The 15,953-nt window shown below is 46.3% G+C and overlaps 1 protein-coding gene across 4 annotated transcripts in view; it reads left to right on the forward strand.

Moving 5' to 3' along the window:
- The window catches only part of LOC124037570 (ATP-binding cassette sub-family C member 8-like), a 149,257-nt gene that overhangs the window by 76,085 nt on the left and 57,219 nt on the right, over positions 1-15,953 (forward strand). For all 4 annotated transcript variants that reach the window (XM_046352396.1, XM_046352395.1, XM_046352398.1 and 1 more), the window contains 4 exons: positions 1,469-1,610; positions 5,059-5,169; positions 6,036-6,108; positions 6,266-6,371. In XM_046352396.1, coding sequence (XP_046208352.1) covers positions 1,469-1,610; positions 5,059-5,169; positions 6,036-6,108; positions 6,266-6,371 — 432 coding nt within the window. The remainder of the gene's footprint in view (positions 1-1,468; positions 1,611-5,058; positions 5,170-6,035; positions 6,109-6,265; positions 6,372-15,953) is intronic.

Below are 15,953 nucleotides of genomic sequence, written 5' to 3' on the forward strand. Positions count from 1 at the left end.
ACTGTATCGTTGTCATGCCCTGACGGTAGAGATCTTTTTATTCTCGATGTTTGGTTGATCAGGGTGTGACTCGGGTGGGAAACTCTATGTTCTGCGTTTCTATATTTGGCCGGGTATGGTTCTCAATCAGGGACAGCTGTCTATCATTGTCTCTGATTAGGAATCATGCTTAGGCAGCCTTTTTTACTTTTGTATTTTGTGGGTAGTTGTCTTTGTTAGTGGCCTGTATAGCCAGAGTAAGCTTCACGTTCGTTTTGTTGTTTCTTGTTTGGTTGGCGACATTTAAAATAAAGACAAATGTACACTCACCATGCTGCACCTTGGTCCGGTCATTTCCACGACGACAGCGATTGTGACAGAACTACCCACCACAAACGGACCAAGTGGCGTGGCCGGGAGGAGCAGACAGAGTGGACATGGAAAGACATTCTGGAAGGAAAGGGATCCTGGATGTGGGAGGAGATCCTGGCTGGAAAGGATCGCCTGCCGTGGAAGCAGTGAGGAGGGTGGAAGCAGCTAGTCAAGGGGACCAGTGTTACATAGGGTGAAGGGTGGCAAGGAAGACCAGGAAGCCACTCCCAAATTATTTTGGTGGGGGGGCATACGGGGAGGTTAGCTGAGCTTACTCCCCGTGCTCACAGCATGGAGCGTGGTATTGGTCAGGCACCGTGTTATGCGGTAAAGCGCACAGTGTCTCCAGTGCACTTGCACAGCCCGGTGCACTCCGCATTGGACGGGCTAGAGTGGGCATCCAGCCAGGACAGATGGTGCCGGCTCAGCGCACCTGGCCTCCAGTGCGTCTCTTCGGCCCAGTGCGTCCTGTGCCAGCGCCCCGCATTTGCCAGGCGAAAGTAACCATCCAGCCAGGACGGGTTGTACCGGCGGCTCTACGCTTGAGACCTCCAGTGCGCCTCCACTGCCCATTGTATTATTCTAATGCTTTCATTTGACCTGAAGTTGGAGCAGGTAGATGATGGTGATAAGATGGCTGATTCTAATGCTTTCATTTGACCTGAAGTTGGAGCAGGTAGATGACGGTGATAAGATGGCTGATTCCAATGATTTCATTTGACCTGAAGTTGGAGCAGGTAGATGATGGTGATAGCTGATTCTAATGCATTCATTTGACCTGAAGTTGGAGCAGGTAGATGACGATGATAAGATGGCTGATTCTAGTTTGGCCCAGAAAAGGCACAGATAAAAACAGAATACTTTTAAACCAATCATCTTTTCACTCCTCTGTCATTTTTGCCTTCTTCTATCAGATGTACAGTCCAATGAGACTTTTCCTTTGAAAACACTCTTGCTGTGTTGTTCCCTATCCCATCTCCAAAACACTAACTTTTCCTTATTGTAACTCACTCTGGAGAACAGCATCTGCTAATACTAGAATGTGGAAATATGAAATGTGTCGTTCGTGTCCCCCTGTAACCCTAACCATGTAACCTTAACCCCTGTTTCCTCATAGTGCCCAGAAGCTGAGTGAGTTCTTCAGTAGTGATGAGATTGGAGATGAGCAGGAGCCAAATGCTACCATGCCCACGGGCCCTAGCAACCACAAAACCATTCCCTCCGGCCCCAGAAACCACAACAACAAGTACCAGGCAGTGGTGAGTACCCAGCTATCACATAATGTTCTGAGAACCTTATGTTTCTTAGAGCTTGTTGAGAGCGTAGTTGTCCTATGGTGATTTAGCATACAAACGTCCTAAAACTTTTTGCGAATGGTACAGGATAGTTGCATGGTTTTGGAACATTCTCAGAACATTTAAGTAACTTTAACAGAATGTTTTGTAAAAGTTCAAACATGGTTACATTTATACTGAACAAAAAATATAAACACAACATGTAAAGCTTCCCATGTTTCATGACCTGAAATAAAAGATTCCAGAAATGTTCCATATGCACAAAAATCTTATTACTCTCAAATGTTGTGCACAAATTTGTTTTCATCCCTGTTAGTGAGCATTTCTCTTTTTCCAAGATAATCCATCCACCTGACAGGTATGGCATATCAAGAAGCTGATTAACTAACATGATCATTACAAAGGTGCACCTTGTGCTGGGGACAATAAAAGGCCTCTCCACAATGCCAGGTGTCTCAGGTTTTGAAGGAGTGTGCAATTGGCATGCTGACTGCAGGAATGTCCACCAGACCTGTTGCCAGAGAATTTAATGTTAATTTCTATACCATAAGCTGCTCTCCAAAGTCGTTTTAGAGAATTCGGCAGTACGTCTAACCGGCCTCATAATCGCAGACCATATGTGTAACCAAGCCTTCCAGGACCTCTTCATCTGAGACCAGCCACCCAGATAGCTGAACAAACTGTGTGTTTGCTCAACCAAATCATTTTTGCAAAAACTGTCATTAACAGTCTCAGGAAAGAGATTTAACGATGCTCTTACAAAGGTTCTTACGATAAACTTTGGCTTAAGATGCTTTTGGGAAACTGGGACCTGTTCTCTATCCATGGAATTAGTGAATTGCGCCACCAGGATGGAGCTAGCATGCCATGTTTTCCACATATTTAATTTCATTTAATTTTAGTCTATTCAAACAGACCCAATTTCAAAGGAAACAAACAATCATTAAGATCATGTGTTGTCAATTAATGGGCGCGTTAAATCTCCGAGCTGTTTGCCAAAACCATCGTTATTAACGTTGCACTTGAAAACGGCCATAATCTAATGCCTGTCTCAGACCACTCGTAGAACAGCTAAGTGCGTCGTCAGATGTTTTTTTTGCCCTCTCGCATTTCTTTATACACAGAAGATCTCTGCTAAACATAGAATCACATGGTTTATCCGTCTCTCCTTTACCACCGACAACTTCAGAACGAAGTTGCCTACAAATACAAAGTTGTCTTTGCAATTGATACAAACCAGTGACGTAGAAAAAGATGCTTCTTATGAAATTTGAGATGACTGCATTAAAAAAATAGAAAGTAGGCAATATGCCTATTTCAAACATTGAAATACATTTCATGTTCAATCAAATGAGTTCTATTTTGCTTCTGCCTGTAATTTGTCTCAATATACTTCATAATGTGTAGCCTAACATGTGCAATGATGTGCCAAATCAGTGGTTTAGTGCATTTTTATTAGGTAAGCATTAGAACAAGCCGCCTCAACATTTGCAGCCGTAGGTGGTAATATCTCTCTAGAAGCTGATCCACTATCAGTATTGTGAAATAAATATATTAATGTAAGTTTTGAATGGAGTAAGTGGATCAGAGAGCACATGTGCCAACAACACACTCAGCGACCGTTCTCTCTGCATGGTGTTTTGGGAAACGCATGTGACATCTTCGGACGTTATTGGAAAGATGCATCCTGTGAAACCAGGCCACCAGGAAACCAGAGTCAAATGTTCTCAGAACCTCCCTGCAACCTGAAAATAAACATTCCCAGAACAGGCGAAACGTTCACTTCTGGTCTCAAAACGTTTAAAAAACATTTGTTTTAACGGTCAGGAAACGTACCACCTGGATTTGGTCTTATGTAGCAAAATTTGAAATCTAGAATAAAAGTAGAAACTCAGAGCTACAAAATGGTACATCATACATTGCATTTTTGAGGAACAATAGGAAAGTAATTCTGCTTTGAAAGTTCATCAACTTGTAAACTCACTTTTGAGAAAATGGTTTTTGAATGTTTTGGTATCTAGTGAAGACCTCTTCTTTGTCTGCACCCATTCAGCTTTAGCCCCACCCATCTCGTTTTGCTCTCAGATCGTTCAGAGCGCACACCTGACGCTCTGGCCGATGATTTGTTTACCACTGGATAACATGAAAACAGCCTAACCAGCTCTGCTTCCAACAATTTCCTTATACTTTTTGCAGACATTTATTGACACCGGCCATATTCAACGGCTGTTGTACACATTAGCTTAAGACATGTCGCTAGCTAAGATCACACACGTCAAGTAACGTTAGCTAGTTAAACAACAATGAACATAGTGCCAAATCATGTGGTTACTACCCTGCGTGAATCTGATGGGAGCTAACCAACCAAGTTCAATGTTAGCTAGCTAACATTGGGCTCTAAGTAGCAAAGCAAACGGCTCTGGGATAAGAATAATAACATCATACACAACGTTAGCTAGGGAGCCAGCCAGCTAACGTTAGCTAGCTAACAGTACACTTTATTTAAAGACATGTTGCTAACTAGCTAGGTAAACAATGAACCTAGCTAGGTAAACAACATTTAAGATCACACACGTCACGTAATGTTAGCTAACGAGCCAGCCAGCTAACTTTAGCTAGTTAAACAACAATGACCATAGTGCCAAATCATGTCATTACTACCCTGCATAAATATTCTGGAAGCTAACAAGCCAAGTTCAATGTTAGCTAGCTATCATTGGGATCTAACTAGCAAAGCAAACGGTTCTAGGATATGAATAACAACATCATAAACGTACTGTTAGCTAGGGAGCCAGCCAGCTAATGTTAGCTACCTAGCTAACAGAACACTTTAGCTTGAATTGAAACCACTTTCTGTCAAAATTAGAAACTTGTCATATCTGAAAATGTAGCTAGCTAGACTATCTTACCTGTATACGTCATCATGCATCTGTCATGGATGCCATACTACAGTTGCCCTTAGTTTGAAGATGTAATCGGTTCACATACGGTTCACATTTGTTTTGTGTCGCGTACGCATGCACACATACATGAACACACACACACACACACACACACACACACACACACACACACACACACACACACACACACACACACACACACACACACACACACACACACACACACACACACACACACACACACACACACACACACACACACACACACACACACACAGAGAGAGCTCCCACAAAGAGCTCTTAAACACTCAACCACTTATTCACAGGCAGAATGCACATCAATGTTGTAGTTAATGTCCTCCTTCCACCTCCACCCCAACCTCATTTGCACACACACTCTCACCACCTCCTCTACAATCCTCCGCCACCATCCACCACCTCTGTGGTTTTCATAGTGGTCCTGTAAAAAGCCTAAGCAATGCCCTGCCCCCTCCCTGCACCTCTCCCAGCCTCTGAAGGTGGTGAACAGGAAGAGACATCCCAGGGACGATTGGAACAACTACAACCATGAGGGAGGCAACCCACCCCCCCAGGAGGGAGACCAAGACCTCTGCATCAGGGTGAGTAGGAGGCAGACCAGGAGGACCTAGACCTCTGGATCAGGGTGAGTGAGAGGTAGACCAGGAGGACCTAGACCTCTGGATCAGGGTGAGTGAGAGGTAGACCAGGAGGACCTAGACCTCTGGATCAGGGTGTGTGAGAGGTAGACCAGGAGGACCTAGACCTCTGGATCAGGGTGAGTGAGAGGTAGACCAGGAGGACCTAGACCTCTGGATCACGGTGAGTGAGAGGTAGACCAGGAGGACCTAGACCTCTGGATCAGGGTGAGTGAGAGGTAGACCAGGAGGACCTAGACCTCTGGATCAGGGTGAGTGAGAGGTAGACCAGGAGGACCTAGACCTCTGGATCAGGGTGAGTGAGAGGTAGACCAGGAGGACCTAGACCTCTGGATCAGGGTGTGTGAGAGGTAGACCAGGAGGACCTAGACCTCTGGATCAGGGTGAGTGAGAGGTAGACCAGGAGGACCTAGACCTCTGGATCAGGGTGAGTGAGAGGTAGACCAGGAGGACCTAGACCTCTGGATCAGGGTGAGTGAGAGGTAGACCAGGAGGACCTAGAACTCTGGATCAGGGTGAGTGAGAGGTAGACCAGGAGGACCTAGGGCTCCGGATCAGAGTGTGTGAGAGGTAGACCAGGAGGACCTAGACCTCTGGTTCAGGATGAGCGAGAGGTAGCAGAACTAGATAGAAGTTCAAACTATCATTCAGTCTCATCAGTGTGCTGCCAGTGACAATATCCTGTCTGACTGCTTACTGCTGACCCTCTCCTGTCTGACTCCTTATTCAGTCAGATGTTTTTGTGAAAGCAGTGGGAATCAGTCTTTGACATTTGCTTTGATCAATGTGTGTGATGTTTCTTTCTCCAGATAACCAGTGGATATTTCACCTGGACAGATGGGACTCCCACCCTGTCTAACATAAACATCAAGGTTCCCTTTGGTAAGGCTCTGCTGCTGGAGGAAGGTTAAACGCCATGTCATTAATACTCTATTAAAGGAATCACTACTCCCTCCTCCTATCCCCCCCATCTCTCTACTCTCTCTCTCCCACCCAATTTCTCATTTCCTGTGTGTCTCTCTCTCGCTCTCTCTCTCAGGTCAGCTGACTATGATCGTGGGCCAGGTGGGTTGTGGGAAGTCGTCCCTGTTGCTGGCAGCTCTGGGAGAAATGCAGAGAGTCTCTGGGACTGTCACCTGGAACATGTAAGACTGGATGAAATTACTACTCACACCGTAGACGTCACAGATAGATGGATGGACAGTAAACTACTAGTAGGATGGACATACTAAATGGTTGACAAGCCTCTTTCTCATCCAAAGTATAAAGAAGGTATATTAAATTACAGTAGGTTCATGTGGCCTGAGCTCAGATGATGTCAATTTGAAAGGTCATAGGTGAAATGTGTATTGACTCCAGAGAGCCAGGTAGCCGTCCACAGAGAGCCAGGTAGCCGTCCACAGAGAGCCAGGTAGCCGTCCACAGAGAGCCAGGTAGCCGTCCACAGAGAGCCAGGTAGCCGTACACAGAGAGCCAGGTAGCCGTCCACAGAGAGCCAGGTAGCCGTCCACAGTTGACTGACTGTTTACCTCTCTCAGCGATATAAAATGCTTTTAAATCGAATCAAATCCAATTTTATTTGTCACGTGCTTTGTAAACAACAGGTGTAGACTAACAGTGAAATGCTAACTTACGGGCCCTTCCCAACAATACAGAGAGAAAAAAGATACATAAAAAATAATAACAAGAGGAATAAATGCACAACAAGTAATGATAACGTGGCTATATACACAGGATACCAGTACCGAGTCGATGTGCAAGGTTACGAGGTAATTTAGGTAGATACTTACTCAGTACATACATATATGTACATGTAGGTAGGGATAAAGTGACTAGGCAACTGGATAGGTAATAAACAGTAACAGCAGCTTATGTGATGAGTCAAAAGAGTTAGTGCAAAAAGGGACAATGAAGCTTTCTGGGTAGCTTTAGATTAACTATTTAACAGCCTTATAGCTTAGGGGTAGAAGCTGTTCAGGATACTGTTGGTTCCAGACTTGGTGCATCGGTACCGCTTGCCATGCGGTAGCAGAGAGAACAGTCTATGACTTGGATGGCTGGAGTCTTTGACCATTTTTAGGGCCTTCCTCTGACACCGCCTGGTATAGAGGTCCGGATGGCAGGGAGCTCGGCCCCAGTGATGTACTGGGTTGTACGCATTACCCTCTGTAGCTCGTTGCGGCCGTATGCCAAACAGTTGTCATACTAAGGAGTGAACTAGCTGTAGAAGCTGTAGAACTTTTTGAGGATCTGAGGTCCCATGCCAAATCTTTTCAACCTCTTGAGGGAGAAGAGGTATTGTCATGCCCTCTTTATGACTGTGTTGATGCGTGTGGACCATGATAGTTCCTTGGTGATGTGGACACCAAGGAACTTGAAGCTCTCAACCTGTTCCTGGGGGTGTGCTTGGCCCTCCTTGGTCTTGCTGGCGTTGAGGGAGAGGTTGTTGTCCCGGCACCATACTGCCAGGTCTCAATGTCGTCAGTGTTCAGGCCTACTACCATTGTGTCGTCTGCAAATGTAATGATGGTGTTGGAGTTGTGCGTGGCCATGCCATCGTGGGTGAACAGGCAGTGCAGGAGGAGACTAAAAGCGCACCCCTGAAGGGCCCCCGTGTTGAGGATCAGCGTGGCATAGTTGTTGTTGCCTATCCTCACCACCGCGGGCGGCCTGTCAGGAAGTCCAGGATCCAGATGCAGAGGGAAGTGTTTAATCCCAGGGTACTTAGCTTAGTGATGAGCTTGGATGGCACAATGGTGTTGAACACTGAGCTGTAGTCAATGAACAGCATTTTCATGTTGGTTTTCCTTTTGTTCAGGTGGGAAAGGGCAGCGTGGAGTGCAATAGCAATGGTGTCATCTGTGGATATGTTGGGTCGGTATGCGAAGTGGGGTGGGTCCAGGGTGTCTGGGATGATGGTGTTGATGTGAGTCATGACCAGACTTTTAAAGCATTTCATGGCTACAGATGTGAGTGCTACGGGGCAATAGTTATTTAGACAGCTTGGCGTTCTTGGGCACAGGGACTATGGTGGTCTGCTTGAAACATGTAGGTATTACAGACTGGGTCAGGGAGAGGTTGAACATGCAGTGAAGACACTTGCCAGCTGATCAGCGCTGAGTACGCATCCGGGTGATCCATCTGGCTCCTGCAGCCTTGTGAATGTTAACCTGTTTAAAGGCCTTCAGTCACATCAGCTACGGAGAGCGTGATCACACAGTCGTCCGGATCAGCTGGTGCTCTCATGCATAGTTCAGTGTTGCTAACCTTGTAGAACATAGAAGGTATTTAGCACCAAATCTCTGGTACCCTTTCCTGCAGTCAAATAACCAAAGCGCCCTCTAATGGCAACATGGGTGGAATGTTACTGATATGTTTTGTAATTTCAAAATTCATTAATAGAACCCATAGCGGCCATTGGCGGCCTTTCTTTAAATTACTGTAGCCTATAGCGGCCATCGACAGCCTTAATTTAAATTACTGTAGCAGTCGAGAACAGCCTTGTTTATCTAACAATAATATATTTTCCAATATCGCAAAATGAAATGGCTAACAACCTGTTGTTGTATTTGTGTGGTTGTTGTCATCAAACAGAAACCGGAAACAGAGTATGCTCTCATTTGACTTTTCAAAGAATGTGCTGCGCACAGTATTTTCCTTTTTGTTTTAGAGGAATGGGAGATTCAATACAGGCCAATTCGTTTTATAATTTTCCGGGATAACATTTGGCTTTTTCAGGAGCGGTTTTATTGCCACTTTTAGTTAGTTTTTTTAGGGAGCTGTTTATTATGTTTAACATAGGAGTGCCAAACACAGGAAGTAGCTCTTTCAGTAGTTTATTTGGAATAGGGTCCCGTCGGCAGTTGGCAGGTTTAGAGGCCATGACTATTTTCGTAAATGTGTCGAGATACATGTTAAAAGAAACTTGTCTCCATTTATCCTAGGTCTTAGCAGTTCTTTGCAGACTCAGAACAAATGAGTTTTGTAGAAATATGCATATTTGAAGAGGAATCCATAATTTGCTTTCTAATGATCATTATCTTTTTGTCAAATAAGTTCATGAATTCTTCGCTGCTGAAGTGAAGGCCATCCTCACTTGGGGAATTGTACTTTTCAGTTTCAGCTTTGTGTCAAAATACATTTAGGATTGTTCCGTTTCTCTTCAATCAGGTTGTAAAAGTAGCCTGGTAGAGCAGCACTGAGGGCTCTTCCATATTGCACGGTACTGTTGTCATGCAGGTGAAAGAGGACCCAAAAGCGACTTAACAGAAACAGAGTTTATTCAAGTCCAAACAGAAAACGACAAATCCTGAATCCTTAACAGGAAATGTCCAAACAGGGAATAACAGAAATCCTCTAGTCTGTAGAGGGGAATAACAGGAGAAGCGGCCACAGACTGCAGGTCGCTTCGGGTAGGCGCAGGCCGTAGCTGACAGAGACACCTGCTCACACGCAGCATCTGATGAAGGCAAAAACACGACAGGACAGGGCGATACACAATCACAGCACGGTGAATTCTAAACAAGGAACCGACAGGACAGGAACGGAACACAAAGGAAGAAATAGGGACTCTAATCAGGGGAAAGGATCGGGAACAGGTGTGGGAAGACTAAATGATGATTAGGGGAATAGGAACAGCTGGGAGCAGGAACGGAACGATAGAGAGAAGAGAGAGCGAGAGAGTGAGAGAGGGAGGGGAGAGAGAGGGATAGAAAGAGGGAAAGAACCTAATAAGACCAGCAGAGGGAAACGAATAGAATGGGGAGCACAGGGACAAGACATGATAATAAATGACAAACATGACAGTACCCCCACTCACCGAGCGCCTCCTGGCGCACTCGAGGAGGAATCCTGGCGGCAACGGAGGAAATCATCGATGAGTGAACGGTCCAGCACGTCCCGAGACGGAACCCAACTCCTCTCCTCAGGACCGTAACCCTCCCAATCCACTAAGTATTGGTGACCCCGTCCCCGAGAACGCATGTCCATGATCTTATGTACCTTGTAAATAGGTGCGCTCTCGACAAGGACGGGAGGGGGGAGGGAAGACGAACGGGGTGCGAAGAAAGGGCTTAACACAGGAGACATGGAAGACAGGATGGACGCGACGAAGATGTCGCGGAAGAAGCAGTCGCACAGCGACAGGATTGACGACCTGGGAGACACGGAACGGACCAATGAACCGAGTCAACTTACGAGAAGCTGTCGTAAGAGGAAGGTTGCGAGTGGAAAGCCACACTCTCTGGCCGCAACAATACCTTGGACTCTTAATCCTGCGTTTATTGGCGGCTCTCACAGTCTTCCCCGCAGACAAAGGCAGACCGGTAATGAAGTCTAAGGCGATGTGAGACCATGGTCGAGAAGGAATGGGGAGCGGTCTGAGACGACCGGCAGGAGGAGAGTTACCCGACTTAGTCTGCGCGCAGTCCGAACAAGCAGCCACGAAACGGCGCGTGTCACGCTCCTGAGTCGGCCACCAAAAGCGCTGGCGAATAGACGCAAGAGTGCCTCGAACACCGGGATGACCAGCTAACTTGGCAGAGTGAGCCCACTGAAGAACAGCCAGACGAGTGGAAACAGGGACGAAAAGAAGGTTACTAGGACAAGCGCGCGGCGACGCAGTGTGCGTGAGTGCTTGCTTAACCTGTCTTTCAATTCCCAGACTGTTAACCCGACAACACGCCCATAAGGAAGAATCCCTCGGGATCAGTAGAAGCCACAGAAGAACTAAACAGACGGGATAAGGCATCAGGCTTGGTGTTCTTGCTACCCGGACGGTAAGAAATCACAAACTCGAAACGAGCGAAAAACAACGCCCAACGAGCTTGACGGGCATTAAGTCGTTTGGCAGAACGGATGTACTCAAGGTTCTTATGGTCTGTCCAAACGACAAAAGGAACGGTCGCCCCCTCCAACCACTGTCGCCATTCGCCTAGGGCTAAGCGGATGGCGAGCAGTTCACGGTTACCCACATCATAGTTGCGCTCAGATGGCGACAGGCGATGAGAAAATAAGCGCAAGGATGAACCTTATCGTCAGACTGGAAGCGCTGGGATAGAATGGCTCCCACGCCTACCTCTGAAGCGTCAACCTCGACAATGAATTGTCTAGTGACGTCAGGAGTAACGAGGATAGGAGCGGACGTAAAACGTTCTTTAAGAAGATCAAAAGCTCCCTGGGCGGAACCGGACCACTTAAAACACGTCTTGACAGAAGTAAGAGCTGTGAGAGGGGCAGCAACTTGACCGAAATTACGAATGAAACGCCGATAGAAATTAGCGAAACCTAAAAAGCGCTGCAACTCGACACGTGACCTTGGAACGGGCCAATCACTGACAGCTTGGACCTTAGCGGAATCCATCTGAATGCCTTCAGCGGAAATAACGGAACCGAGAAAAGTAACGGAGGAGACATGAAAAGAGCACTTCTCAGCCTTTACGTAGAGACAATTCTCTAAAAGGCGCTGTAGAACACGTCGAACGTGCTGAACATGAATCTCGAGTGACGGAGAAAAAATCAGGATATCGTCAAGATAGACAAAACCAAAGATGTTCAGCATGTCTCTCAGAACATCATTAACTAATGCCTGAAAAACAGCTGGCGCATTGGCGAGACCGAACGGCAGAACCCGGTACTCAAAATGCCCTAACGGAGTGTTAAACGCCGTTTTCCACTCGTCCCCCTCTCTGATGCGCACGAGATGGTAAGCGTTACGAAGGTCCAACTTAGTAAAGCACCTGGCTCCCTGCAGAATCTCGAAGGCTGATGACATAAGGGGAAGCGGATAACGATTCTTAACCGTTATGTCATTCAACCTCGATAATCCACGCAGGGGCGCAGAGTACCGTCCTTCTTCTTAACAAAAAGAACCCCGCCCCGGCCGGAGAAGAAGAAGGCACTATGGTACCGGCGTCAAGAGACACAGACAAATAATCCTCGAGAGCCTTACGTTCGGGAGCCGACAGAGAGTATAGTCTACCTCGAGGAGGAGTGGTCCCGGAAGGAGATCAATACTACAATCATACGACCGGTGAGGAGGAAGGGAGTTGGCTCGGGACCGACTGAAGACCGTGCGCAGATCATGATATTCCTCCGGCACTCCTGTCAAATCGCCAGGTTCCTCCTGAGAAGTAGGGACAGAAGAAACGGGAGGGATGGCAGACATTAAACACTTCACATGACAAGAAACGTTCCAGGATAGGATAGAATTACTAGACCAATTAATAGAAGGATTATGACATACTAGCCAGGGATGACCCAAAACAACAGGTGTAAACGGTGAACGGAAAATCAAAAAAGAAATAGTCTCACTGTGGTTACCAGATACTGTGAGAGTTAAAGGTAGTGTCTCAAATTTGATACTGGGAAGATGACTACCATCTAAGGCAAACATGGGCGTAGGCTTGTCTAACGGTCTGAAAGGAATGTTATGTTTCCGAACCCATGCTTCGTCCATGAAACAACCCTCAGCCCCAGAGTCAATCAAGGCACTGCATGTAGCACCCGAACCGGTCCAGCGTAGATGGACCGACATAGTAGTACAAGATCTAGATGAAGAGACCTGAGTAGTAGCGCTCACCAGTAGCCCTCCGCTTACTGATGGGCTCTGGCCTCTTACTGGACATGAATTAACAAAATGTCCAGCAACTCCGCAATAGAGGCACAGGCGGTTGGTGATCCTCCGTTCCCTCTCCTTAGTCGAGATGCGAATCCTCCCAGCTGCATGGGCTCAGTCTCAAAGCCAGAGGAGGGAGATGGTTGCGATGCGGAGCAGGGAAACACCGTTGATGCGAGCTCTCTTCCACGAGCCCGGTGACGAAGATCTACCCGTCGTTCTATGCGGATGGCGAGAGCAATCAAAGAGTCCACATCTGAAGGAACCTCCCGGGAGAGAATCTCATCCTTAACCACTGCGTGGAGTCCCTCCAGAAAACGAGCGAGCAGCGCCGGCTCGTTCCACTCACTAGAGGCAGCAAGAGTGCGAAACTCAATAGAATAATCCGTTATGGACCGTTCACCTTGGCATAAGGAAGCCAGGGCCCTAGAAGCCTCCCTACCAAAAACTGAACGGTCAAAAACCCGAATCATCTCCTCTTTAAAGTTCTGGAACTTGTTAGAGCAATCAGCCCTTGCCTCCCAGATAGCTGTGCCCCATTCTCGAGCCCGGCCAGTAAGGAGTGAAATGACGTAAGCAACCCGAGCTCTCTCTCTAGAGTATGTGTTGGGTTGGAGAGAGAACACAATCTCACACTGCGTGAGAAAGGAGCGGCACTCAGTGGGCTGCCCGGAGTAGCAAGGTGGGTTATTAACCCTAGGTTCTGGAGGCTCGGCAGGCCAGGAAGTAACAGGTGGCACGAGACGTAGACTCTGGAACTGTCCAGAGAGGTCGGAAACCTGAGCGGCCAGGTTCTCCACGGCATGGCGAGCAGCAGACAATTCCTGCTCGTGTCTGCCGAGCATGGCTCCTTGGATCTTGACGGCAGTGTAACGAGCGTCTGAAGTCGCTGGGTCCATTCCTTGGTCGGTTCCTTCTGTCATGCAGGTGAAAGAGGACCCAAAAGCGACTTAACAGAAACAGAGTTTATTCAAGTCCAAACAGAAAACGACAAATCCTGAATCCTTAACAGGAAATGTCCAAACAGGGAATAACAGAAATCCTCTAGTCTGTAGAGGGAATAACAGGAGAAGCGGCCACAGACTGCAGGTCGCTTCGGGTAGGCGCAGGCCGTAGCTGACAGAGACACCTGCTCACACGCAGCATCTGATGAAGGCAAAAACACGACAGGACAGGGCGATACACAATCACAGCACGGTGAATTCTAAACAAGGAACCGACAGGACAGGAACGGAACACAAAGGAAGAAATAGGGACTCTAATCAGGGGGAAAGGATCGGGAACAGGTGTGGGAAGACTAAATGATGATTAGGGGAATAGGAACAGCTGGGAGCAGGAACGGAACGATAGAGAGAAGAGAGAGCGAGAGAGTGAGAGAGGGAGGGGGGAGAGAGAGGGATAGAAAGAGGGAAAGAACCTAATAAGACCAGCAGAGGGAAACGAATAGAATGGGGAGCACAGGGACAAGACATGATAATAAATGACAAACATGACAACTGTCTTCCAATTTGGTGGAGTATCATTTCCATTCCAATTTTCTAGAAGCTTTCTTCAGAGCTCGGGTACTTTCTGTATACCAGGGAGCTAGTTTCTTTTGACAAATGTTTTTTGGTTTCAGAGGTGCGTCTAGGGTATTACACAGGTTAAGTTTAGATCCTCATGTGAGGTAATAAGGTAGGTGGAGGGAGTCTGGAAGGGCATCTAGGAATCTTTGGGTTGTCTGATAATTTATAGCGCAGCTTTTGATACTCCTTGGTTGGGGTCTGAGCAGATTATTTGTTGTGAATGAAAATATAATAAAATTGTGGTACGATAGTCCAGGATTATGAGGAAAAACATTTACATCCACAATATTTATTCCATGGGACAAAATTAGATCCAGGGTAAGATTATGGCAATGCGTAGATCCTGAGACATGTTGGACATGATGGCTCTCAAAAGCCTTTTAGAGTGGGTCTGTGGACTTCTCCATGTGAATGTTGAAGTCACCAAAAAATAGAATATTATCTACCATGACTACAAGGTCCGATAGGAATTCAGGAAACTTCGTAAGGAACGCTGTATACAGCCCAGGACGCCTGTAAACAGTAGCTATAAAAAGTGATTGAGTAGATTGCATATATTTCATGACTAGAAGCTCAAAATACAAAAATGTAGTAATTTGTTTCTCTTAACAAAAACCGGTTGAAAGTTTCTATAGGCTATAGAGCGACACCTGTTCAGCAGGCCGACAGGGTTTCTTTCCAGATGCCATGAGAAAATTGTCCGGCTGCCGGGACTGTGCAGGGGGATTAACATTCTTTCCTGGATTTAATGGTGGCATAGACGCTGTATCATTTTTCCTACTTTTCAATTGCCCTTGCCTAACGATTGTGTCTGTAGTCGAGCTTGCGACTCTGCTATCCCCACCATAAGGCGATAGTTTTCCTGTAAACAGAAACTGCAATGAGAAGGCATAATGTTACTTAGCTCTTTCGGCTGGAGAAGGTCCTGCGAGAAGGTCCTGCGAGAAGGTCCTGCGGGTGTCCAGATAAAGCGTCCGGGGTGAAAATGTTAAATTAAAAAAGTAATGTGACAAAACTAAGACGTATATAAACTTGTTCAATACAGAGTTTGATTAAATGGTTATTAAGAGTAAAAAGCCCAAAAGATTTGCAGGTAGCCAAGTAGTGATAAACAGCACGGAGACAACGTAGAAGTGCGTGTGTGTGTTGTGTGCGTATGTAGTGAATGTGTGTGGGTTTTCTGTGGGTGTGTCACTGTAGTGTGTGTGAGAAAATGTGTATATGTTGTCTATATACAGTTGAAGTCAGAAGTTTACATACACGTAGGTTGTAGTCATTAAAACTCAATTTTCAACCACCCCACAAATGTCTTGTTAAATATAGTTTTGGCAAGTCGGTTAGGACATCTACTTTGTCTATGACACAAGTAATTTTTCCAACAATTGTTTACAGACAGATTATTTCACATAAAATTCACTGTATCGCAATTGCAGTTGGTCAGAAGTTCACATACACTAAGTTGACTGTGCCTTTAAACAGCTTGGAAAATTCCAGAAAATTATGTCATGGCTTTAGAAGCTTCTGATAGTCTAATTGACCATTGATCA

This window comes from Oncorhynchus gorbuscha, linkage group LG06, assembly GCF_021184085.1.
Source record: "Oncorhynchus gorbuscha isolate QuinsamMale2020 ecotype Even-year linkage group LG06, OgorEven_v1.0, whole genome shotgun sequence".
Lineage (NCBI taxonomy): Eukaryota > Metazoa > Chordata > Actinopteri > Salmoniformes > Salmonidae > Oncorhynchus > Oncorhynchus gorbuscha.